Below are 25,729 nucleotides of genomic sequence, written 5' to 3' on the forward strand. Positions count from 1 at the left end.
GCTTAGTTGTTAGAAAATGCTCGAGATTAGACTTGGTTTAGGGCTTGAGTCACCATGTTGTTAAGTTAACTTGCAGGTGATTAGGTCTATCATTTTATTCAAAAATAACTTTGTTTTAATTTTTTGTTTTTAATTTTTTTGAAGTTGACTTGGTTAGATTATACTTAGGTTTGGTTAGATTAACTGGGTCATAAGTTAATTTATCACGTAACTCAGGTTTATTTAACTCAATATTTAAAATAGTTAGAAGTAAAACTGGGCTCTTAGTCATAGGACCAATTTAATAATTTTGTTTTACCAAATCCCCTAAGATACAACTTATAATACATCCAATACTTGCCAGTTGTCCATCAATTTTTTCCTGCGTGTTTGCACGACATCTGGCTTAGATCTTTTTCCTAACTTGGTGGTATACTAGTATGACTTTCATAACTTTTTAATTATGTAACCGATATTTTATTTTTATTTTTATTTTTAACTCTTAAATATCAGTTAGAGTTTCAAGTTAGATGGTAATTTTTTTAAAAATCCTTTTTACATGTAGTTTGTTTTAATATTCCTGCAATAAAACAAAAGTTGCACTAGGGGATTTGGGAATTTATATCATTGAGATTATTTTACCATTTATATCATTGAGATGATAGATGTAAGGGTAATTTAAGTTGATATTTGTGAATTGAAATCATGGTTATTAAACTCGACAAAGTCACAAGTTAATTAGGGTAAGGGTAATTTAAGTTGCTATTTATAAATTGAAATCATGGTTATTAAACTCGACAAAGTCACAAGTTAATTAGGTTAAATAAATTTTTATTTTTAAATGTTAACATAATATGGTTTTGAATTTTATTCAGAAAAAAATCAAACAGTTTTTTTAATAACTTAACTCTCCTATATTTATTGAAAAATTTAACCTCGGCCAAGCCCTTGACCCATTAGATTAGGCCGGGTTTAATAAGCAGGACTGAAATTGATCATAATTAGCATTACTTTGTCAGAGCTAGCTTATTTTTAATTAATCATTTTAGGGCTAAAACCTCAAGTAAAGCGGTGAGATATAATAATCTTCTCATGTATATGTATCATCTTTAATCGCTCTGTGGAGAAGTAGATATAGTTTTTTATTGTGCGAATTACTAATGTAAGGATGAGGGCTGTTAAATATTAGAAAAAACACCATTAAAAAAGCTTTAAAAAACACACACGAATCATTATGTTAATGAAATTCATCATTGTGTTCCACTTTAAAATCATGATTGAAAATCTTTCTTCTTGTTATATCTCGGGGCAGAAAACTGATAAACAAAAGGCAATTTTAATTAATTTGATAAAACTGAACACTTTACTTGAGGATTGTGTAACCCCCTGAGAGGATGATTTTGCTTCGGACAAGCAAGTATTGGAAGCATATTCTACTTCGATGGCTTCTTACTTTGTGCCCCATATAATAATCTGTCAAAGAAATTACTCCAAAATGAAAGAAAACTAGTCTTTAAATGTTTAGACTATGTGATATGCAATTCAACATAGATCACCCACCCTTTGATCACTTAGTTGCCACTGGACAGTGATTCAAGTCCAAGGAGGAATCCAAGAAAAAAGAATCAATCTCTTTTTAAGTAGCCATGTTCAGGAGGAATCCACACCATTTGTTCTTTTTAGCGGTCAATTCAAGACTTGACGTGAGTTGTGTTTTATAAATCTAGATTGGTTATTGATCCGGTTAAAAATTAGTGTTTTTTTTTTTTAAAAAAATAATGTAACTATAACTTTTTTTTTAATTTTTTTAATGTTAATTTAGGTTAACCAACTTGATTAATAACTCAATTTTATACTTAGATTAACTCTTAAATTGAATTTAATAACCATGTACATGTACAACTAACTTAATGTATTGTTACTAGTAAATTCAACTTCAAAGTTGCTAGGAAAAAGTAACACCACAATCATTGTCAACAATTTTAATTGATTAAGCCATAACTTCATTATTTGATAAGGTAAAAAATGATGTAAATCGCAAGCATGCTCGACATTAGGAAGATTAAGGGAATGGAGTTATGGTATTGTATCCATGACCTAGCAGCTTAGCCATGGAAATTAACAAAGAGGACAAAAGGAGGTAATTATGTGACAACTAATTAATTAAATATTTTCAATACAAACATGCTTAATTAACAATTAAGAAACAAAACCATGATACACACACATACATTGTAGCAATTCAACACACGAGAAGAGAAACTCAAGAACAGATCAGGTGATCATCAAAAAGCATAAGTCTTGGTGTATGGCGAATCAGCAATTTTTAATGTCTCCTCAATGAGCTTCCTGGCCTTCCTGCTTCTCACCTCAACTCTCATGCTCTCACTCTTCTCAATCTTATCATAACCCTTCTTCATCTTCAAGAACCTTATCTTGGAATTCAAGATCATCACCAGCCGCCTCAGTCCCATCATCACCATGGCCACCGTGCTAGCTAGCTGCTTAAAACTTCCTGTTAGTTACTAAAGAACGAAAAGGATCAATAAGCACAAAAATGCAAGGAGACTGACTACCTTGAGGAATTACTAGCAAGAAGATGAATATATATAACATGTAGCCAACTTAATTAGGTAGGAAAATCAAGAAATTAGCAGGAAATTCTATTGCGAGGGAAGGACTAAAGTCAAGGAGTGAATGGTGGCGGCACTTGAAAGAGGGGCTAATTAGTGGGAGTGAAGGAGACGAAAAAGTGAGAGAGATGCATGTAACTGTCAGAGACACAACACCAAATACTTAAATAGCCAAATTCCTATACGTTTAAATTTAGTCCCTATATTTTCAGTGATTGATAACTTAAGTCCTCTAATCTCAGACTTAACTCTTTGATTTCTTATACCAGATGCATCTTTTAGAGCCCTGTTAATTAGTTTTTTAGGAAATGATCAAGCTAGCTCCAGGCTTCTTCTCTTTCAGTTATTATATATAAATATATAGTCAAATTAAAGGGTATTTTGAAGAAATAATAATTATATTGCTTGCAGCTCACCATGCTGTTAACAAACATTTACTGAAAGAAATAAGTTATTAAACAGAAGTTAAAAAAAATAATAATTGAAATGCAATAGTGAAATACTTAAATGAGAATGGCTAACTAATTAATTTGCTAAAAATATAGGAACTAAATGAATATCTTTTCAAATTCTTATATTTGGCAATTACTTCTTTCATGGGAAGCCTATCGTTTAAAATTTATGGGACTCATGCTTATCATTTACAAATTCGTACTTCAGATTTGTACGGAAATAATATGAAATTTATTTTGTTAATAAAATAATACGTCATATTTAATTAAAAGGGTGATTGGAGGTGTGATAAAAATTGTTTTTTAAAGCATTTTTGTTTGAAAATATATTAGAATAATATTTTTTATTTTATTTTTTAAAATTTATTTTTAATATCACAACATTGAAATGATTTAAAATTATTAAAAAATAATTTAAAGAAAAAATATAAAAAATACCTTTTAAAAAAAAATACAGCCTTAATGGGGTGTGTATTTTCGTACTAAAAATTAGGCATGAGCACGGCGGAAGGGACGGCCAAATCATTAATGTACAAAGCCAAGACAATGAAATTTCAAGTTCTAAAGAGGAAAAAGGTAAAATCATTCTGTTTGACCTCCACAGGGTGTTTGCTAATGGAGGCATGCCATTAACTTAATGGTTAAAAAAAAAAAAATTAATTGAGGAGGGGGAAATTATTGTTTCCTTCCTCACATGTTACTATTCATTAACATGTTTTTTTCTTTTTCATATTGAATTTAGTTAAAATACAATTTTACTATTTATTTTGATTTTCTTTATACGAGGTTATTATGATCTCGAAAAAATATCTTAATATTTAATTGTGCTTAGATTTACAATCATTTATTTTTATCTATCAGATTATTAAATAAAAAATGGTCTAACATACTGTTAAATAAAAAATAATTAAAAAAAATTAATTGAGGAGGGGAAATTATTGTTCCCCTCCTCGCATGTTACTATTCATTAGAGCAGTAACATGCTTTCTTTTTCTTTTTACTTTTGCTTTTGCTTTTATATATATATAATTTTTTTTATATTGAGTTTATTGAGAATTGAACTTTACTATTTATTTTATTTTTTTATACGGGATTATCATGATTTCAGAAAAATATCATGATATGTAGTTGATGTTCAGTTTTACGATTATCTACCATATTATTAAATAAAAAATGGTATAAAAAATAATTAATTGAGGAGGGGAAATTATTGTCCTCTCCTCACATGTTACTGTTCATCGGAACAATAACATGTTTTTTTATCTTTTTTTTTTCTTTCACCTTTTTATTTTTTTATATATATATAGGATTTATTAAGAATTGAATTTTGCTATTTATTTTATTTTTTTATATGGGGTTATCATGGTTTCAGAAAAAACATTCTAATATTTGGTTGATGCTCAGTTTTATGATCCTTTACTTTTTCTATTATATTATTAAATAAAAAATGATCTAACATACTGTTAAAAAATAAATAGTTTTAAAAAATGATTAATTGAGGAGGGGAAATTATTGTCCTCTCCTTATATGTTACTGTTCATTGGAATAATAACATGTTTTTTTCCTTTTTCTTTTTGCTTTTGCTTTTGCTTTTTATTTCTTTTATATATTTTGTTATTTACATATTTCTGTATTGGATTTATTAAAAATTAAACTTTTCTATTTATTTAAGATCGTCTACTTTTTTCTTATTAGATTATTAAATAAAAAATAGTCTAATATATTGAAAAAAATGGTTAAAAAAGTGTAAGTATTATGAATTGGACTTCATGATTTATTTTGATTTACTTTCTATGGAGTTATCGTGATCTTAGAAAAATATATTGATATTCGGTTGGTGTTTAGTTTTTTGAGCATCTATTTTTTTCATCATATTATTAAATAAAAAATAATTTTAGAAAAAACATAATTATTGACAATTATACCTCATGATTTATTTTAATTTATTTTTCATGGGGTTATCATAATCTTATAAAAAATTCCCAGTATTGAGTTGATGCTCAGTTTTACAAGCGTCTATTTTTTTTCATCATATGATAAATAAAAATAGTAAGAAAAAAAATACAAAGTTATTAAACTCAATGAAGTTCATGATTTAGGTCGTGAATTTAGTGGATTAACCTAGGTTGACCGGGGTTGATTTAATGTGTCTTCATCTCAATATTTTTTAAAGAAAAGATGTCATTTTGAAAATATTTTTAAAGCCAAACCATGTTTTTACTAGTCATTCAATTTTTTTTTAACCCACTAAGTCAATTGGGTTACACTTGAACAATTTTTATATAGTTTAATTTAAAGGTAGAGTTAGATAAGAAGTATAGTCGAGAGGTTTCAAATTTGACCATTTGAAAATTTAGTCCATAAATTACTTGTAGAACCAAATTAATTAACACCAAAGTTAAACATCAAAACATGATTTACACTATGTACGTGCCTTTAATTACTTGTAGCATAACTATACATTTGAGATGATGATGACGACCAATAAATCACTAAAAAACTATAAGTTTTAGTCCTTGGTGAATTTGCAATCTTTAAGGTCTCTTCAATGAGTTTCTTGGCCTTCCTGCTTCTTATCTCAACTCTTATGTTCTCACTCAAAAAGTACATTAGAGCATGTGACAGAAAAAGAAGAAAAAGTTTGGGGTGCAATCTATTTGGGCTTCAACTTAAACATGATAATTGCATGCGGTAGCCCATTTTGGCCATGACACAAATAAGCTACTTATTTTTTTTAGAAAAAAAATAAAATTTATTATTATTATTATTATAATTATTAAATCATTCTCTATCATTTTCCCCATAGGTCAAACATACATGTTTGGAAGACTTTAGCCAACAAAAAATAAAAAAATACTTGTTTTTTACAAGTGATGTTACATGTTATTGATACGATAATATTACCATGGTTAGGTGATTGAATTTCTTCCATTTTGTCATACATATAGATGGTCTTTTGTCAATGTTTCTACAATAAATAAAGAAGAGTTTAATTGTCTTACTTTTAAAGGAAGCGATTCAATAGTAAAAAAGAAAATAAACGTGAAAGTAATATGATGTGTGTATGTGTTTCAAGAATGATTTTTAGATGGAAATATTCGATGATTAGTCACAAAGACTGAAGAAAAATCCTTGATCCTTTGGGACACAAGTGGTTTTGAAAACTTGGAGTATTGTGGTCATGAGGATCTAGAGAAAAGTGGTCACGAGGACCTATAACCAAGCTCAAAGATTTTAATGGAGATTTTTTGTTGGAGATATAGAGAAAATTTATTGCTTTTATTAAAAAAATCAAAAGATGGAGATACAATTTATAAAGCTAATTTAGGGATTATTAAATCTCAGGTAGGTCATCAAGTGTGTTGGACTTCCTTCCTTCCTTTCATGCTCAGGTTTTGTTTCTCTTTTCACGAACCAGTGAAGATTACTTTTGGAAATCAAATTTTCTATTTTCTTTTAACATGACATTCTTTAGTATTGTGTCCATGGTTATAGTGAAAAAGACAAAACTTATAATGGCTCCTCATGTTTGTGCCATTTTTCATGGGAGCAAGATATTACACATTATTTTCCTCTGATAATAACTAGAATCTTAGTTTGTGTGGTGGTTAGGAGCTCAAAAAATATCAAGCAACAACAAATATGTCCTTTAATGCTCCTTTTAGATGCTTTGGTTGGAGATTGGTGACGTTGAGAAGTTATGCTTGATGGAAATGTGAGTGACCTTGTCTTGTTTTGTCATGTTGACTTCTTCCACCCTAATATAATTTTTCATTGTATGTTTTACATTAAGTAGAGTCTTGGTAGTGAGTGTATATAAGTGTTTCCATAATGAGTGATTATAAAACCCCATCGATCATAACCTTAGTGGTAATTGATTTCGAGCAAATTCTCCACGTTGAGCATTTTCTCATTAAATCTCTGTAGATGTACTCTATTGTTCTTATTTTCTTGTTAGGTGATGGTGAAGAGCTCTCCAGTCCCATAATCACCATAGCTAGGATTGGAAAAATTAATAATTTCAACAACTTTCAAACAAACACAAAATTTTAAGAGAAAGAGAAGAAGTGAAAACAAAGGAATAGTACCTTAAGGAACTATAACTTAAAAGAAGATATATAACTTGTAAACAATCAAGGAAAAAAGAGCATGGTTTTATAACAAATGTGTAATGGTCCAGCAGGGTCTCTGGTAGTTATGGTCCATATTTTTCCCTTCATCTGTGCTGGAGTGAGCTTCTGTAAAGAAGATATATAACTGATTTGTTTTTAGCTTTGGGCTGGGCTGGTATTATATTTCAACCTTGAAATTCAGTAAAACTAGGTTTCCATGTCCTTCTCATAACAATCAAGTTTTCCTTCTATATTCTGGCTAATCCATAAGCAGCCACTAAGTTTTAGGGGCTTAGCATCCTTACTTCGATCTTGATCTTTTCCTTCAACCCTTTTAGGAAACAACTGAGCTAGTGAGAGTCAGATAACCCCCTGACCCGATTCGAAAGAATCTTGAATTGGGTTTTGTAGAGCTCTATTATTGAAGTCTGCTGAATGCTTATGAGGGCCACTGTTAGGTCATCATAGGATGATGTCCGAAAATGAATTTGGAGGGTTTTTACAAAAGCCTCCTAATTTATGAGAATTTTTGTTTCCTCAAGTTCTTGATACCACGTTATAGCTTTTCCTTCCATGTGGAAATTGGTTGTAAATAGCCTATGTTGGGGTCGGGTGTTGTGGAAGTTGAAGAACTGATTTGTTTCGTATACCTAACCAATAAGATCATCCTCATTAAATTGGGGAAATTCTAATTGGATTGATTTGAGCTGAAATTGTTGGGTTCCTTCCTGTGGAATTACTTCATGCCTTTGATTCCCATTAACAGACCTTGTAGGAGAATTTTGGTAGGAAGCCAATGGGTCTTTTTCCTTGGGCGTTAGACATCTGATCTATTCTGACAGACATACTTCTTAATTGCTGAACTATATCCTCTAATAATTGTTGTTGAGTTTGTTGGTTATGTTATTGCATCTTTTGCTGCTGTTTCATCCCTGTTACTATCTCTATCAATTGTGAAACTCTAGTGCCTTCAGCCATTTTTGTTCAAGGAACGTGGCTCTGATACCACTTGTAATGATTCTAGATTATTGTTTCTTAATATGAGAATTAAAAAACAAGAATTGGTGGGATATCTTTCACTACCAGAAAATTGTTAAAATACAAACAGAAATATTGACGAAATGTTTTTGTCAATAAATTACAGTGAATTTTACTGACGAAAATATTCCCTCGGTATATATCAAGGGAATTACAGTGGAAAAAAGAATTAAAACAAAACTAACAAATACGATGATGTATTATTTATACCAATGGAATTACCGACAGTTCTAATACTGTCGGTAAAATCCATCAGTAAACGCGTTGGTAAATTGTTCACATTTCCCTGACACTGTTCATCATGTCAATTACCAACAAAATTACCGATGAAAATTTTCATTTGTATTTTTTAGAGAACTCTGAAATTGTTCACTGCTCAATTGCACTGTTAATTACTATTTTTTATAGACAAAATCACTGACGAATTGAAAACTCATCGGTATTATTTGGTGGGTTTTTGAATTTTTTATTATTAAATTGAATATTTAAATTAAATATTACAGAAGAAATCATCGATGAATTGAAAAGTCATTGGTAATATTTGACGGTTTCTGAAATTTTTTGATTAAATTGAAAATTTAAATTAAATATTACAGATGGAATCACCGACGAGATGATTAAAAATATTAACATTTAACTATCCATTGGTAAAACTTTTGGTAAAATGCTCCAATAAAAAGACTAGAATTCCTCATTTCACAAAAGATGGGCCTCTTCTTCTTCTTCTTATGTAAAAAACATCAACATTCTTTTCTTTCTCTTCTCTCCTCAACTCTTTCTCTTCTCCTTCATGCTCAGGTATGTCTTCTCCTCTTTTCTTCTTTTTCTTTTCTCGATTTTTTTAATTAACATACTTTATGAATTTGTTTTTTTCCCTCTTCTCAGCTTCACTCGCAACTATATTAAGGTAAGATTTTTCTTTTTTTCCTTCATTTTTTTGTGTTTTTTTCATGATATTTGTTATTTTATTTTTAATTTTTTTTGTATTTTTAAATTTTTTTGTTCTTAATAATTGTATGAATGTTGTTGCAGGATTTTTTTTTCATGTGATATCAATTTTTAGTTGATTTATTTATAGGATTTTTAAATAGATTTTAATTATTTAATTATTTTTCTAGTTTTGTTAACTATATTTTTTTAAAAATATTTTTAAATAATCACCTAGAAAATTGCATATGGTATTTTTGTCAGTTATATGACAAGCTTTTTGAGGGAAATACCAACGAAATGAAGCAGATAAATTTTTTTAGCGTGTTTTTCCTGTTAGTAAATCCATCGGTAATAATATTTTTTTTATTATCGACAGACAAAACATTACCGATAAATGATTCACCAATGAAGCATTTTCATCTCCCGTCGGTAAATTAATTACCAACGGAAAGATAATACAAATATCGATGAAAAATTCCATCGGTAACTATAAGAATTCTAACAGTGTTTATTGAATTTGAATTGAAACTAAAATAATTGAAATACAAAGTACTGAGTTTGAAAGAACAGAATTAGAAAGAAAAAATTGAGATAATAAACCCTAAACTAAATTTTCTAGGCAGATTCGAGGTTGCTCGAGCCTCCTTGGGTGGATGTGATTTGTTTTGAAGCAATTTATGGCCTCTTTGCTAATCCTCCCCTCCTATTTATTAACTAAATCTTAGAATTTGAATTTGAATTCAAGAAGGAAACTGTCTGGCGAGAATCCAGGATTGATTTGTATGTGACCACTTCTCCTATATAAACGGTGTCGTTGCCTATAACTGATGCTTCGTTGTTTGAGGAAAATAAAATATCATGGTCATTCACATCCATGGATTTCATAGAAGGTTTACTGAAATCTAACCAGTATTCAATAATCTTGGTGGTTGTGGATAGGTTTATCAAATATGCTCACTTTATTCTAGTGTCTCATCCTTACAATGCTACAAAAACAACCAATTTATTTTCACAACATGTAATGAAGCTTCATGGATTGTTAGACAGTATAATATCTAACAAGGATTCTACTTTCACTAGTAAATTCTTGGAAGAGCTGTTCCAAGTCCAAGAGGTTAAGCTATTGATGTCTACGATGTACTACCCATAAATAAGTGGTCAGTTATAGGCAATTAATAAAATATTGGAAGGATATTTAAGGTGTTGTGTAGGGGATAATCCTAAGACTTGGTCAAAATGGTTAACCATGGCTGAGTACTGCTATAATACCAATTTAAAAAGGGTGAATAAGTTTACCTTCGACTCCAACCATTCAGACAATCCAATATGCCAAGAAGTGAGAATAAAAAATTAACATATAAATATTTTGGGCCATTTAAAATCTTGAAGAAAGTAGGAGAGGTGGCTTACCAGTTAGATCTTCCAGAAGAAGCTCGTATTCACAGTACATTCCATGTCTCACTGCTAAAGAAATGGGTTGGGAAGGGTACCACTCCTGAACCAAGGCTACCCATGTTTTATTCCAAGCAAAAGACTTAACCTGAACCTGTGAAGATCCTTGACAAAAGAAGCCAAATCTCAAGGGGGAAGGTAAGAGAAGAGGTGTTGTTAATGCGAGAGGGACAACTTAGAGAAAATGTAGTATGGGTTAAGGAATCCTAGCTAAAAAGTGCATACCCTCACCTTGAGGCAAGGTTTTTTAAGGGGAGGGGAGTTGTAGTGGTCCAGTAGGTCCCTGGTAGTTATGGTCAATTTCTTTTGTTTTGTCAAAAAAGGCACAATGAAGAGTTTGCTATGAAAATGAAGAAGACATAGTGGTGGAGAGACAAGAGAACCTGCAAGAAATAAAAGAGATTAGCACATGTCTGGTCTGAATGCATAAATAGAACTAGAGACTTATATGGAATGCTGGAAGAGACTTTTTCATCACTGATTGACATGTGGCAATAATATTTTATTTCCTTAAACAACGAAGCATCAATTATAGGCAACAACACCGTTTATATAAGAGAAGTGGTCAACAAACAAATTAGCCCAGGATTCTTGCTAGACAGTTTCCTTCTTGAATTCAAATTCAAATCCTAAGATTTAGTTAATAAATAGAAGGGGAAGATTAGCAGAGAGCCAGAAAATTGCTTTAAAGCAAATCACATTCACTCAAGGAGGCTTGGGCTACCTCGAATCTGCCCAAAAAATTTAGTTTAGGGTTTATTATCTCAATTTGTTCTTTCTAATTCTATTCTTTAAACTCAGTTCTTTCTATTTTAATTGTTTCAGTTTCAATAAAGATATTTCATCAATTCTTATTTTTTAATTCTCGAAACAATAATACAGAATCATTACAAAATGAAACTAACACAAAGTTGAAGAAATTATGAGAGTGAATATATGGCTCTACAGTAGAATTAAGAGTAGGTGATTAGAGGGATTGGATCAGGAGAGGTGTGGGAAAGAAGTGGAGGTGTTTGAGAAGAACAACGATGCCTTTCTCTGGCTTATCACAAGGTTCCTTCCCTTGTACCGTTGCCTTTCTTCGGCTTCCTAATTTTCCTATTGTAGAGTTGTTGGAGGAAATTAAAACTTATGTTAACGTTCTCTGATATATACGAGACCTCTATGTCGGATGCCACCATATTATATGTCATTGTCCCATTATTATGAAAGCTTGAATTATTCTTAATTTTCTTGATTTTAATGAAAACCTGTATATTACAGGTGATGATCTATCAATAATTATTTAAGAATGTATTCCTAAATTACGTTTCTTTAATTAAAAAGTTCTAAATGCTAAATAATTCTCGCAATTTTAGTTTTTTTTTTAAATCTAGTTTTATTTATGATTATTTGAAATATTTACAAGAATTTCTTTTAAATTTCGGACTATGATTTATTTTTTATTATTTGAAAAGGACATTTACAAGAAATATCGATAGTTAGATTCATCTTGCCAACAAGAAAAGGGACCGTACCATATTTTAATACTTGTTTTTGCTTGATAATTTGCTCTCAAGTTTAGTTGCTTTACCTTTTGTTCTATATATCATGTTTTGTGATTTTTTTTCTGATGTTTCAGTACTCTTGCTCGAGTTTAAAGATTATAGATCCGTGTTTAGCTCTCTGGACTCAAGTTTTGGCCAGGAGCTTCTTTTTGGTATCATCAGCCACTGAGGCTATGGTCACTGTTATTGAAATTACTTCAGTTGCACGTTACAATTTTGTCAACATTAGGGCTAAGGGATTACAGGGAACTGCGAGCTTGAAGAAAGTTTTCAGAAGTAAAGTTGATGTTATGGCATTTCCAGATGTTGCTAGAATCTTGCCTTGGTAATCGCAGGCTCTGACTCTGGATTGTCTTCAGGAATCCCCTGATGCCTCGTTTTATTTATTTTCTCCAGTTCGTTTTCTGACAGAAACAAGACCATAACAAAGTAGCTGATGACTTGCTAACTAACTACACAGTACGAACCCGATCTTCCACCATGATTTTACCTTGCAGTGATGCGTATTTCCTTGGGGCATTCCATACGCAGGGGCTAAAGGTGGAATACATCCATGCACAGGCTTCTTTTCTCAAAGAAAAGCTATCAGACGGCCACTGTTTCCTAGAACAGAGACTAGACATAGGAGTGGCCAAAAAAGTCTACTTAATGGGGATTTTGGTGAAGATCATTGCTGCAATTTGCCAATGCTTTAATCTAAAGTGATGGAAATGATTTAGCTTTTTTCCGCAGGATTCCATGCAATGCTTACCTTCATTTTCTTGTCAATAAAGACATCACGGGATGGCTTATCCACCCATAAAGGCAGGCTAATATGAGAACATAAATTATTGCAAACCTTTGTTGAAGTGAACATTGCAGAACGACCCGGACAACTCGATAATTCCTAGCTAGACTGGGTCCGAGAAAGATGCCATGAGCTGAAGCTTGTATTGTTTTGTTGTGGTTCTTGGAATGGTAGAAATAGTAGGAAACGACCGAGGCCCTACAATTATCTCACATTTTAGGCTTCCTATTTAACCCAAATTCTTTGGATTTGGATCATCATTATCGTTGGACCTAATTTCGGTAATCTAGCCCTTAGAGCCCACTATGCAATGCTAACAAAAATATATGTTTTCTTGACTTAAGGTGAGCAGGGGATATTTGAAAATATGATATTGATTGTAGTAAATATTTTTTATTTAGAAATGTATTAAAAGATATTTTAAAATTATTTTTAATATTAATATATTTAATTAATTTTTTTAATTTTTTTTTAAAAACACGGCTAGCCGTGTTCTGAAACGCTATACTAATCTTGCATGATGTGCATTGAGGACTTTTTATTGGGCTATAAAAAGATGATATAAGAAATCAAATAGCTACAAAATAATAAAAACCATATCCCCATACTAGACAGCAGGGGTGCCAAGGAGCATCGACTGGAAGAGGAGGGCCAGAAGAACTCTATTATGAGGAATAAGAACAAGTATCCACAGGCAGAGAGAATCAAGATGAACAGCGGTCGTGACCACGTAAATCATAACCCATCAGAGAAAAAGCTGGAGAAATATCAAGATATGATGAATTTATGTAAGATTCGAAATTTCACTTCATTTCCTTGTTGTTAAGCCGACAGCCTAACAGATGGAGCTGGACATTGGCCTGGCTAGATAATCGGCCGACGAACGTCACACAGTGATTATGAAAATGAAAACCCAACTACATTTGTTGGATTAATATTAGGTCAAAATCATTAATTATGATTGGCATGTAATACCAACTAGCTAGTGACATGATTTGTATAGAGACAGATTTTGTGTATATATATTATGCTGCAAGGCAAATACGTACGCGAGTGTCTGTATTTGTGTACAAAATCCGCCTCCACTGACACCTATTTTTCTACCTTTTTTTTTGTTTTTATTGTATTTGCTTGGTTTCTATGCAAAAAGAATGGAGAAGGATGCCCTCGACTTTGAATCATATCCATATATCCTTACTACTTTAAAACTCACAGTAAAACATGAGTTTAACAAAGAACAAAAAGAAGAAGACACGGTGTAAAATCCTTTCTAAGGTGTCTTTGTTTTTTTTTTTTAATATTAAATAAAAAACATTGAGTGTGCCCGTAGGTGATCGAATCTAATCATAGTTTAATTATCTATTTATATATAATTCACGGTCTAAAATCCTTTTTGCATAATATCCATAACTCCCAAATCCCAACATATCTATTCGAAAAGATAAAAAAACAAAAATAATTTTAGAAAGGGTAAATTGTTTTAGAAGGTATTGAAAGACAATTTTCCAAATGCCTACCCTAATATAATTAAATATGTTTTTGGTATTGATATAGCTTTTATGTTTTGATTTTAAAAAATAAATCTTAAGAAATGTATGTTTTGTTAAAATGGTAGTACAATATATTTTTATATATAAAATAAATCAAAAGTAGATCTCCAAAAATAAAAATAAAAAACATGTTATTTAAACTACCACAATACCAAATAATCTTTAAATTACATAATTATTAGAAATATCATATGTCTTCTGTTTGTACATTATCATCAATTGTTCCCTGAAAGTGTGATACCGGTGGCAGTTAAGAATAATTTCGTGTATAACCATAAGTCAAAAATCTGATATGTATATCTCCTCGTTGTTAGGCTAACTATCCGAGAAGGATTGAAACAATAGCTGGTTAAAGGTGTCTCTGTGTACATGTGTAATTCTGTCTGAGATTAATAAAAAACATGAAACTCTTTCACTTTTAATTTCTTTATTGTATAGAGCTTTGATAACCAAATGATCACGAATTCAAATCTCATCATTTATATTTATTTGATGAAAATTAAGTATAAGGTAGTATGAACTTGTGCAAGTTTCAAACTCAAAAAACTTTTATTTAAAGGGATATATTAGAGAATAATATAAATTGTATCTTGAGATTTCACATAATAATTTATGCTTTTGAAATTAATAAAAAAACGTGAAACTCTTGCACTCTTAATTTCTTCAATAACATAGTAGATGCTTTGGGGCATGGAAATAATTATATAACAAAATCATATAACAAGATTGAGAAGATATAAATAAATTGTTGGAATATGACATATTTATCATAACCATGCTATCTTTTATCATTCTTAGTAATAAATTTGTATAATGAGGGTAATTTTTAATGTAAATAATAGCTATAAAACTTAGTACGATATATTTGGTGACCCATCAATTCATAGCATGATTTAGACTAAATTTCATTTTCAATTAATTTTTTTTTATTAAAACAATGCTATTTTGTTTTTAAAAAATTAAGTTTATCCCGTCAAACCGCGAACTACAACTACATCTTAAGCTTCAAATTGAATAAAGAAAATGTTAGTATATCATTTCTTGTCTTACAGAAAAGCTCATTCGATTAACACAAAGCAAATGAAATACACGGCTATATTGGCTCTTTTCAAACTCAAAGTTTCAGATGTGGCTGGCCCCTTCTCCTGGCATGAGAGCTATTCTTGAAGCTGATAGAGCTGTTCTTTCTATGTCATCATTTGTACGAAAAAAGAAAGAAAGAAAAAGTTGTATACTCACCTGTTAAGCTTAATTTATTCTTGCTTAACCCCACTTCACACAATCTAAAGTGAATGACAATGAAAATGTATAATAATTAGATTGATACCTAACCCAATTATTAATCAAACGAAAGGATCAAAATAACCATCTCAAGGTAGCATAAATTACCTAATCGCACAGTCCATTACTTGAATCTGGTCCTTGCCAGCCTAGTATTAATCTCTCCTGATCCAAATGGCAATGCTACTGTCCCATGGATGGTTATTTGTAAGAATTTGAGGTTTTACTGGTCGGAAGATATAACTTAGTTATCCTTAAAAGAACCACTCCCACTCCCCTTTTCTAGTTTTGGTCTCAACTGTCCTACCTAGTCATTGCTTTTTGAATTAAACAAAGCCCTTACTAGTCAGGATTTGGTGATGTTTAGGAATTAGGAACCTCCTCAACAATTTGATAAATTCTTTGATTTGCCCGTCACTTGCTCACTCGCATGCATGCTGCATCTGATCATTTTCCCTTAGAGAGGTCACTTGAAACTTGGGATTCAAGATTTTAATCTCTTTAAGAAATAAAACAAGTCAAAGAGTACAACAAAGACCCACCAGCAAACTATAGATTTGTTTTCTTTTATTTCTTCATTTTGAACTTATAATTATCATCTTATAATTTGATAATTAAGGGAGTTAAGCACTCCCAACAAGGCTAGCCACAGCATAATGTAGCAGGCTTGAATTTTGATCCCACAAGGTGTTTTACCTAATGCTCACTGTCAATTACTTAATTATCATTTAGATTTTTTTTTCCCTTGCTAGCTTAATTAGAAGGGGCACATCCCTTTAACGTAATTATCAATTTAATAATAATAATAATGATAATAAAGAAAGAAAGAGTTCATCTGGATATAGAACACATTAGAAATTGAATTATACAAAATAAAATTTCCTAAAAGATGCATTAATTTTAGTTATCAATTGCTAATATTTTACTCGACAACATGCATATCATACATGTTATAAGATCCTTCCAGGGATTAAAAAAGTAATTTGCCTTAAATATTATTGAATTACTTTACAAGAACATTTATAGCTGTACTAGCTTGTTTAAACTAGGTAGCCACAATATTGATAAATAGGTGAGCAAGCCAGTCTCTTTCCAAACCCTTGCAATCCCATTACCTCCCACCCTCTTTCTCCTTTTCTCTCACTAAAATGAAGGTTTATGCCATGAATCAGCTTCCCTTTGGCAGCAAGCACCATGCTCTACGAAAAAACACACCAACAATAGCCCTAACAGTAACCTTTACCCTGGTTCTTTTCACAGTTGCTCCTCTATGTTACCCTTTGCTAGGGTACCCTTTATATTTGTTGAAAAGCTTTTCAAAGTCACAAATCTCAATATCATCTTATGTTGATGTGAAGTATGGCTCAATATTTGAGCATGAAAGTGAGCAGAAATGTGACATATTCACAGGAGAATGGATACCAAATCCTCGTGCACCGTATTACACAAACACAACATGCTGGGCAATACATGAGCATCAAAATTGCATGAAATATGGAAGACCCGATACTGGGTTCATGAAATGGAGATGGCAACCAGATGGATGTGAGCTACCTGTTTTTAATCCTGCTCAGTTCCTTGAAATTGTTAAAGGCAAGTCTATGGCTTTTGTTGGAGACTCTGTGGGTAGAAACCAAATGCAGTCCTTGATATGCCTTCTATCCAGGGTACGCCTCTTTCTTTCTTTCTTTTTTCTTTTTTTTTCCTGCATGTTAATTAATGCTACAATTAAATATTATATTGAATTTTTACAAATTCTTTCTCATTCTATTTTATTATTTGTAGTTTCCTTTTTTAAAGAGAGGTTCCAATTCTTTTTTTTTATATATATATATATAAAAAAACACTAATACTAGCTGAGTTACAATTTCGCTAAATTCACATGATAATCACTACAGCAATAAGTCATGGAGCATTGACAATGACACTCAATCCATTAATAAAAAGATCTTGATTTTAGCTAATATATCCGCTGTAAGGTTTTTTTTAGTTAATTTATTGTTTTTTAATGGCACTAGCAAAATATTAATAATATTCTCCCTCAATTACTATAAAAAAAAACCCTGTGCTTAGATTAATTGCTGGGAAATTAATTAGTACAAGAGATTAAATTTTATTGGAAGTGGGATTTGCGGCGATTCAAAGAAAAAATAGAACAAATTAAAAGGTTTGACACTGTTCAGTTTAACTAATCATGTTTGAATTACCAACGAGTTAGTTGACCTAAGGCATTATGTATCAAAGATTTGGTAAAAAGGATGCCTCTATAGGCCCCAACATATCATATCTCTTGAAATTCGGCAACCTAATGTGTGGCATGGATAGAGCTACCACGTCCATTAATAAATTAATCATTCTTTTTTATATAAAAAAATTAAAGATTATTGGAGTTCATCTTATTATAAACATTGTACAGAAAGGGAGAAGGAAATAGGTTTTTAAGTAAGCTACTTTTTCCCTTGGAGACTTAAGCTCTCAAGTAATCTAATAATTTGCCTACAAAAGCTGTCCTTTAGCCAGTTTTAGCCAAGAAATTAAGTGACCAGCAACTCATTATAATATAGAATCAAGAGAAAAATACACTGTGGGCTAGCTGGGCGGCGTGATATACTTGAGAAATCAAGTAAACCAGTGGCTAGTAGCTTGGTTTTGTTTGCTTACCATTTTAAATTTACGTGCTTGTTTTTTTCTCTTGTATATTATATTGTATCTTTCCCAAATTAGTTATAATGCGGTCTCCGACTCCTCCAATTTCCTCTTTCAAGTAATCATCGAAGGGTGAATGTGTGTTGATGAAGCGTCATCGAACTTACTTGTAGAAGGGATTTTCCTTTTCAGAAGGGTTATTGTTTTAAACCTCAATTAGTGTTTGATTAGTATAATTCTTTGTTGAAAACAAGTAATCTCGGATGCCTTATTATTAGAATAAAGAATAGCTTAGAGGTCTCTATCTTTCTATTCGAGATATTAAAGATCACGAAAGAGATAACTTGACATCCAACCAATCTTCATGAAGTGGATGTGTTAATTATGATTAGTACTAAATCATCATCTTATTACACTCAAATTAAATCTACTAATTAGAACATGAATCCATGTTTGACTAGGTAATGAGAAGCTCCTCGTAATCTTAGATAGATTATCAATGTGGGCCAATTAGCTCATTTTCAAAACAAGTTAATTAAATAAATACTTAATAATTATCTGGATATATATATAATCTATCTAGTGGCTACCGAACTTTGTACCTACCATAATGATCGATGTGCTATTTTATATATATTTGATTTAAAAAAGCTATCTAGAATATTGCATGAAGATTGCCCCAATAATTTTGCCTCAAGGGATCCAGGACCCTTAAGTAATTGATCTTCGAGCCCTCGTGGTCATCTCATGCTTTATTAGAAGCAATTATTTTTCTTAATTAATTATTTGATGGTAGTCTCTAATGATTTATTTCAGGTGGAATATCCCATTGATGTTTCATATACACCAGATGAACACTTCAAACGTTGGAGGTATCCATCATACAATTTCACCCTCGCAACGTTTTGGACACCCCATTTAGTCAAGGCTGAAGAAACAGATGCCTATGGACCGACTCACACTGGCCTCTTCAATCTCTACCTTGATGAATTTGATGAAGGATGGACAACCCAAATCGAGGAGTTTGATTATGTGATCATCAATGCAGGGCATTGGTTCTATCGTCCATGCGTTTACTATGAAAATCGCCAAGTAGTTGGTTGTCGATTTTGCCTCCTAGAAAATGTGACAGACTTGCCTATGTATTTTGGGTACAGAAAAGCGTTTAGGACAGCTTTTAGAGCCCTTAATAGCCTAGAAAATTATAAGGGTATAACATTTCTTAGGACATTTGCACCATCACACTTCGAGAATGGGGAATGGAATAAAGGTGGGAATTGTTTGAGAAGAAGGCCTTTTAGAAGCAATGAGACTAGTTTGGAGGGTATAAATTTTGAGCTTTACATGACACAATTGGAGGAGTTTAAGCTTGCTGAAAAGGAAGGGAAAAAGAAGGGTTTGAGATTTAGGTTATTAGACACCACACAAGCTATGTTGTTGAGGCCAGATGGTCACCCTAGCAGATATGGGCATTGGCCTCATGAAAATGTCACCTTGTATAATGACTGTGTGCATTGGTGCTTGCCTGGCCCAATTGATACATGGAATGATTTCTTGTTGGAAATGTTGAAGATGGAGGGAGTGAGATCATACGAGGAGAAGCTTGATTTAAGTGACAGAAAAATGAAGTTGAGATAAATTCATTTCTATTCTTCTCCAAAACGGAAAACCAGTCCAATCGCCCTTTGTGTTTATAGGTTCTTTATTGTATTATTGGAGTTGTGCATTGATTTATATATAAGACTTTTGAGCGTGTTTGACAGTGTGGTTGCGGGTGCTTTTCAAATAGCTTTTCATACCGAAATGCATGCCAATGATATTTTTTTCATTTTTTAAAAATCATTTTTGACATCAGCACATCAAAACGATCCAAAAAGTACAAACCGCACTCAATTTTAGCAAAAATTTTTTTTTCAATTTTTGATGAAACGCAGTTACAAACGCAATGCCAAACGGTGTCTTTATCGATGCCCTTTTTTTTTTTTTTATTTCATGTTCATATAAGTTTAAATACCTTCTAAACTATTGGTTAAACACAACTTAATTCTTGATTTTTCAATCTTTTGACTATATATTAGGAACATGGATTTCGATCTTTTCCATTTATCTTGGTGTATTGGCATTCCCTTTGAATGATAAGTTAGCTTAGTGTAGCCCATGACAATGACTTAACCCATCATGATATATTATGCATATAATAAATCTTAAGGAATATTTTGTAAATAATCTTTTTAATTTTCCATGATTTTGGATGTAAATTTAGAGAAGGAGCAGCTTTACGTGTTCTATTTTTTTATATATAGCATTATAGCAGTTGCAAGTATTTTATATCTTAATATATATGGTAAATCATCATAATTATTTGTTTATTTATTAACTTGTGTCTCCCAAGACTCCATATATTCTCCTCGGTGAATCATATTACTTCTATATAAATCATCATTTGTTAATTTGTTAGTGTGAAGGAAAAATCATTATGCCAAAAAAGGAAAGAAATCTATTAAAAAAAAAAGTCTCACAAAAACACAAAAATAAAATTTTATGGGGGAGATTATTAGATTTCACAACATTAAGATATTCTTAAACATACCAAAAATTTAACTTTAAACAATAATAAAAAACAATATTCATATTCCATATCATCTTAATTCTCCTCAATAAAATTCTCCTCAACAACATAAACATTAATAATTATCGAATCAACCATGAGAGGTAAGGTCATCTACAAAGAAAATCATATATAAAAAAAAATCAATAATGCCTGATCAGGATATAAAAAAAATTATAAACACCAAATTTTTAAGACATCCATGTTCTAATCATGTAGATATATGTGTTTAGTATTGTGAAAACTTTTGTGGTTGTGATTTGAAAAAAAATTGTTTTATAAAAAGTATTTTTGGTTGAGGTTGGTTTGATATTTATGCATTTTTTGTTAAAACTGTGGTTGAAACTGAGGTTGAACAAAAAATAGTTTAATGTGTTTGGTTAAGAATGCTTTTGAAATTGAGGTTATAAAATAATTTTAAAAAATATATATTAATATTGATGGTTTTTAATTTAAATATTGTAGATTTAACTATTGTTATTACATCATGAAATAAATAATACTTTATATAAAATATTTTTTATTGTTCCATTAAACTATCTACAATTTCATCACGTATGAAATACATTCGATAAGGACTATAGTTTCCTTGGTTTCTTAAGCGCGCAACAACATCAGGTAAAATATAATCAGGAACAAAATTGGAATTACGATCAAATTCTACAAATGTTACGTCATTAAGCGATCTCCGTCTAATTTATGTAGTGTCATTGAATAATGTTAAACACTAGTTTTTCGAATAAAACACAATTAAAAACAAAAAATAAAATAACTTTTTTACTAAGTCGGACCCGGTCCAGCCGAAACAGTGAAAACACTCTCCACTGTTCACGTGAACAAAGAACACATAAGTGAACAGTGGAGAGTGATTCACTCTCCATGGCAGAAAGCAGCATTGTGCTGCTTTCAGTGATCTTGCGTTTTCAACGCATATAATGATGAGGCCTATGAACGGTGAATAGAGTTTTATTCGTTACCAAACATTTGTTTCCCGTGGTTTGCTTCAAAAACAGAAGTAACCACGGAAACAAATGGGCTCATAGATTTTCAAAGAAACAAACAAAGAAAACACACACGAAGACATGATTTTTAAGAATGCTTGGTTGAAATAGTTTGTTAGCCCGGTTTTGTCATCTATAGTTTGTCCCAATAACTCAATTTGATAAGGAAAAAAGCTTCTTTAGTAACTAAGGCGGAAAGAGAGTAAAATAAATAAGTATCAAGGAAATGACATCTAAATTATTTAGTATGGTAAGCACTATAATAGTATTGAAATAGAAGAGTTTTGCCAAATTTTAGTTTTTTAAAAGAAAAATTTTGAAATTAAAAAATATTTTTTAAAAAAGAAAAGAAAACACAAAGAACACATATGAATGCATGTATATAAATTTTCAAGTTCATTAATGACTCATATTTGTTGATTTATTTGTGTTAAAGAATCAACTTATAACACCTCAAACTCCTCGGACTTGCAGCAACCTCAAAAAAAAAATTTCAATACTCTAAGAGGATAACTGTTAGCTTTTCAAATATTCAAATTACCTGCTAATAAGATATATGATTGAGATAGGAAACTAGTCTATATTTTTTCTATCTAAGAAGAACTCTAGAGTAGAAAATAAAATATTGTACTAAACTATTATTTCTTATAAAGACTTCAAGGCATAAGGAAACTTTACATGGTAACAAAGCCACTCATAAAACCACCGTCCCTTTTTATTTTCTAATCCACAATGGCCTCTCCATCCTTTTCTGCTTCCAGTACCACCTTCAATACTCCTGTTACTCCAACACTTTCCAATCTTCCCATGACCATCAATGTCAAACTTAATTTTTCCAACCACCTTGTCTGGAAAGCACAAGTTCTACCCTATTTCAAAGGCCAAGAAGTTTTTGGTTGCCTTGATGGTACTATACCACCACCACCTCCTGAACTTATTGTCTGTTCTCCCACTAACAATATTGTCACTACCACCCATAACCCTCTTTATAATCAATGGCTGCACTAGGATTTCCAGGTTCTAGCCACCATTAACTCTTTTCTCACTGAAGATGTTCTCACCCAAGTCTTATCTTACACAACTTCTCATAAGGTATGGCTTATCCTTGAACATAATTTCTCTTCTTTTTCTAGTGCCAAAACCAACCAAACTTGCATATAACTTGCCAATGCTAGGTAAAGTGCTATGTCTGCTCACTCTTATTTCCTTCACATCAAACATTTTTTAGATGAACTTGCTCTTACTAGACAACCCTTAACTTGTGATGATGTCATCACTTATTTGCTTGCTAGCCTCAGTCAGGAATATGATTCCTTGGCTTCAACAGTCTTTTCTCGTCTTAATCATATTATGTTGGAGGAATTCTATTCCCTGCTTCTTCTCTATAAGTCCCACATCACTTACAACAATCATCATATAACACATGATGTCTTAATCTATCTTGCTACTAAACAACCTCTAGTGCATCCTTCATCTCAATTTCGATCATATCATATTATGTACACTCGTAGCCGTATTCCTTATTGTGGTCGAGGACGAGGTGTTTAATTCTCCAACAGAGATATCTCTCAGTCCACTTATGTTATCTGTTAGGTATGTTTTAAACAAGGTCATATTGCCCACAAATATCATCATCATTTTAATATCACCTATTAGGATCAACAACCTTAAGCCATGATTGCTGCTCAATTTCCATCCAATGAGAATGACTAGCATCCCAATACAAGAGTTGCCCATCACCTTACCAATGATAGTACCAATCTTCATATTTCCATTGATGATTATTAAGGCTATGATCATATTTAGGTGGCCAATGGTGCATGTTTAAAAATAGTAAGGAGTGACACTTCTACTCTTTCTTCTCTTTCTAAATCTTTTATTCTTAACTAAATACTTGTTATGCTTGAAATTCATAAAAATCATCTTTATGTTCATCATTTTATCTTGACAATAATGTTTTCTTTGAATTCCATGCTTTTTTATTCCATATAAAGGATTATTTGAGGAACATCTTGCATCTTAGACCACTTAATGATGGTATTTATAACTTCTTTACTTCCCTTGCACATCTTCAGCCATAAGCTTTCTTTAGAGTTTGCGTGTCTGCTTCTCTTTGGCATCATCGTCTTGGTCATGCTTCTCTTCCTGTCATTAATAAAGTTGTTTCTTTATTTGTAAAAAATAACAGTTTTTCCATATGTTCTCATTGTCAATTGGCCAAGAGCCATTATTTACCTTTTAAACTTATACATGTGTCTGTTTCAAAACTTTTGGAGTTAATTTATTCTGATGTTTGGGGACCAGCTTCTCTCTCATCTACTTCTGGTGCACATTATTACATTAGCATTTTAAATGATGCTACCAAGTTTCTATGGTTATTTCCTTTAAAACTCAAGTCTGAAGCCTATCAGACATTTATTCTTTTTCAAACAGTTATGGAATGTAAATTTAATAGAAAAATTAAAGCACTCCAATCTATTGAGGTGGTGAATTCCGTAGCCTTAGCACATATTTATACCACCAAGGCATTCAACATAGAATCATTTATCCCTATACACACCAACAAGCTGGTGCCATTGAAAGATATCACAAACAAATTATTGAGATAGGTCTAACATTACTTGTTATTTCCCATCTACCCTAAATGTTTTGGGAAAATGCATTTCACGTTATTGTTTTTATCATTAACAGATTGCCAACCTCAATCTTTCACAATAAATCTCCTTTCGAAATGGTTCATCATTTAATGGTAAACCAGATTACAATTTTTAAGTGCTTTTTGATGTGCTTGCTGGCTTTATTTGCGTTGTTATAATCAATACAAAATGGATTTTAGTTTAAAAAATTGCATGTTTATTGGTTATAGCATTAATCATCGCGATTACAAATGTCTTAATGTTTCTATTGGCAAAGTGTATGTCTCTCATCATGTTGTCTTTGATGAATCTGTTATTCCTTACCAAACTCATACACTAGTCCAGTCTCCTCCTCATACTCTTTTGGTTACTCTCCCTTGTTAATTAAGTATTTCTTGGACCAGTGTTGCACCTTCTACAGGTACCACACCTCCCTCAATATCTTCATCCTTTCCTTATGAATCCATCATCATGTCCTAACAATTTTATTCATCTTACTATTGTTTCCCTCATTAGAGATGTTGTTATTGCTACATAATCCGAAGATAAACCTTCACTTCCATTATCCATCTCCTCACTTCAAAGGACTCATAATTTTCATCTTATGATCACTCACAACAAAAACTACATTCACAAATCTAAATTGATTTCTGACTACCACGTTTGCTATCCTTTTCCCAAAGTTCTCATGGCTACATTTCAGTCTAATGACTTAGAACCTTCCTGCCATTCTAAAGCTGTCAAACATCCATATTAGTGGGAGGCTATAGAGAAGTAATTTGATGCCTTATTATCTAACAACACTTGGATTTTGGTTTCCAAGTGATTGTATAAAATTAAACACAAAGCTAATGGCATAATTGATAAGTACAAGGCCAGGTTGGTTGCTAAAGGGTTTCATCAACAAGAGGGCATTGATGTTGGGGAGACTTTCAACCCTGTTGTCAAACCAATAATAGTCCATTTGGTTTTTTCCTTAGGGTTTCATTAACCCTGAGCTACCTAATCATGTTTGCAAATTAAATAAGCCTCTCTATGGACATGATCATTCACTTCGAGAGTGTTTGGCAGTGTGGT

The 25,729-nt window shown here is 31.6% G+C and overlaps 1 protein-coding gene across 1 annotated transcript; it reads left to right on the forward strand.

Annotated features, from left to right (window-relative positions):
* Positions 1 to 16,823: 16,823 nt before the first annotated feature.
* LOC133698602 (protein trichome birefringence-like 19) lies at positions 16,824 to 20,169 on the forward strand. Its single transcript, XM_062121581.1, has 2 exons — positions 16,824 to 17,428; positions 19,224 to 20,169. Exons 1-2 carry the CDS (start codon positions 16,910 to 16,912, stop codon positions 20,043 to 20,045), a joined length of 1,341 nt encoding a protein of 446 aa, XP_061977565.1. The 5' UTR covers positions 16,824 to 16,909; the 3' UTR covers positions 20,046 to 20,169.
* Positions 20,170 to 25,729: the final 5,560 nt, after the last annotated feature.

The sequence above is a fragment of the Populus nigra genome, chromosome 7, assembly GCF_951802175.1.
Source record: "Populus nigra chromosome 7, ddPopNigr1.1, whole genome shotgun sequence".
NCBI lineage: Eukaryota > Viridiplantae > Streptophyta > Magnoliopsida > Malpighiales > Salicaceae > Populus > Populus nigra.

Excerpts from the sequence above, each read along its gene's own strand:
- LOC133698602 (XM_062121581.1), top strand. The coding sequence starts at position 16,910 with ATGAAGGTTTATGCCATGAATCAGCTTCCCTTTGGCAGCAAGCACCAT. Across the intron at positions 17,429-19,223 it reads TGATATGCCTTCTATCCAGG|GTGGAATATCCCATTGATGT; the intron begins GTACGCCTCTTT and ends GATTTATTTCAG.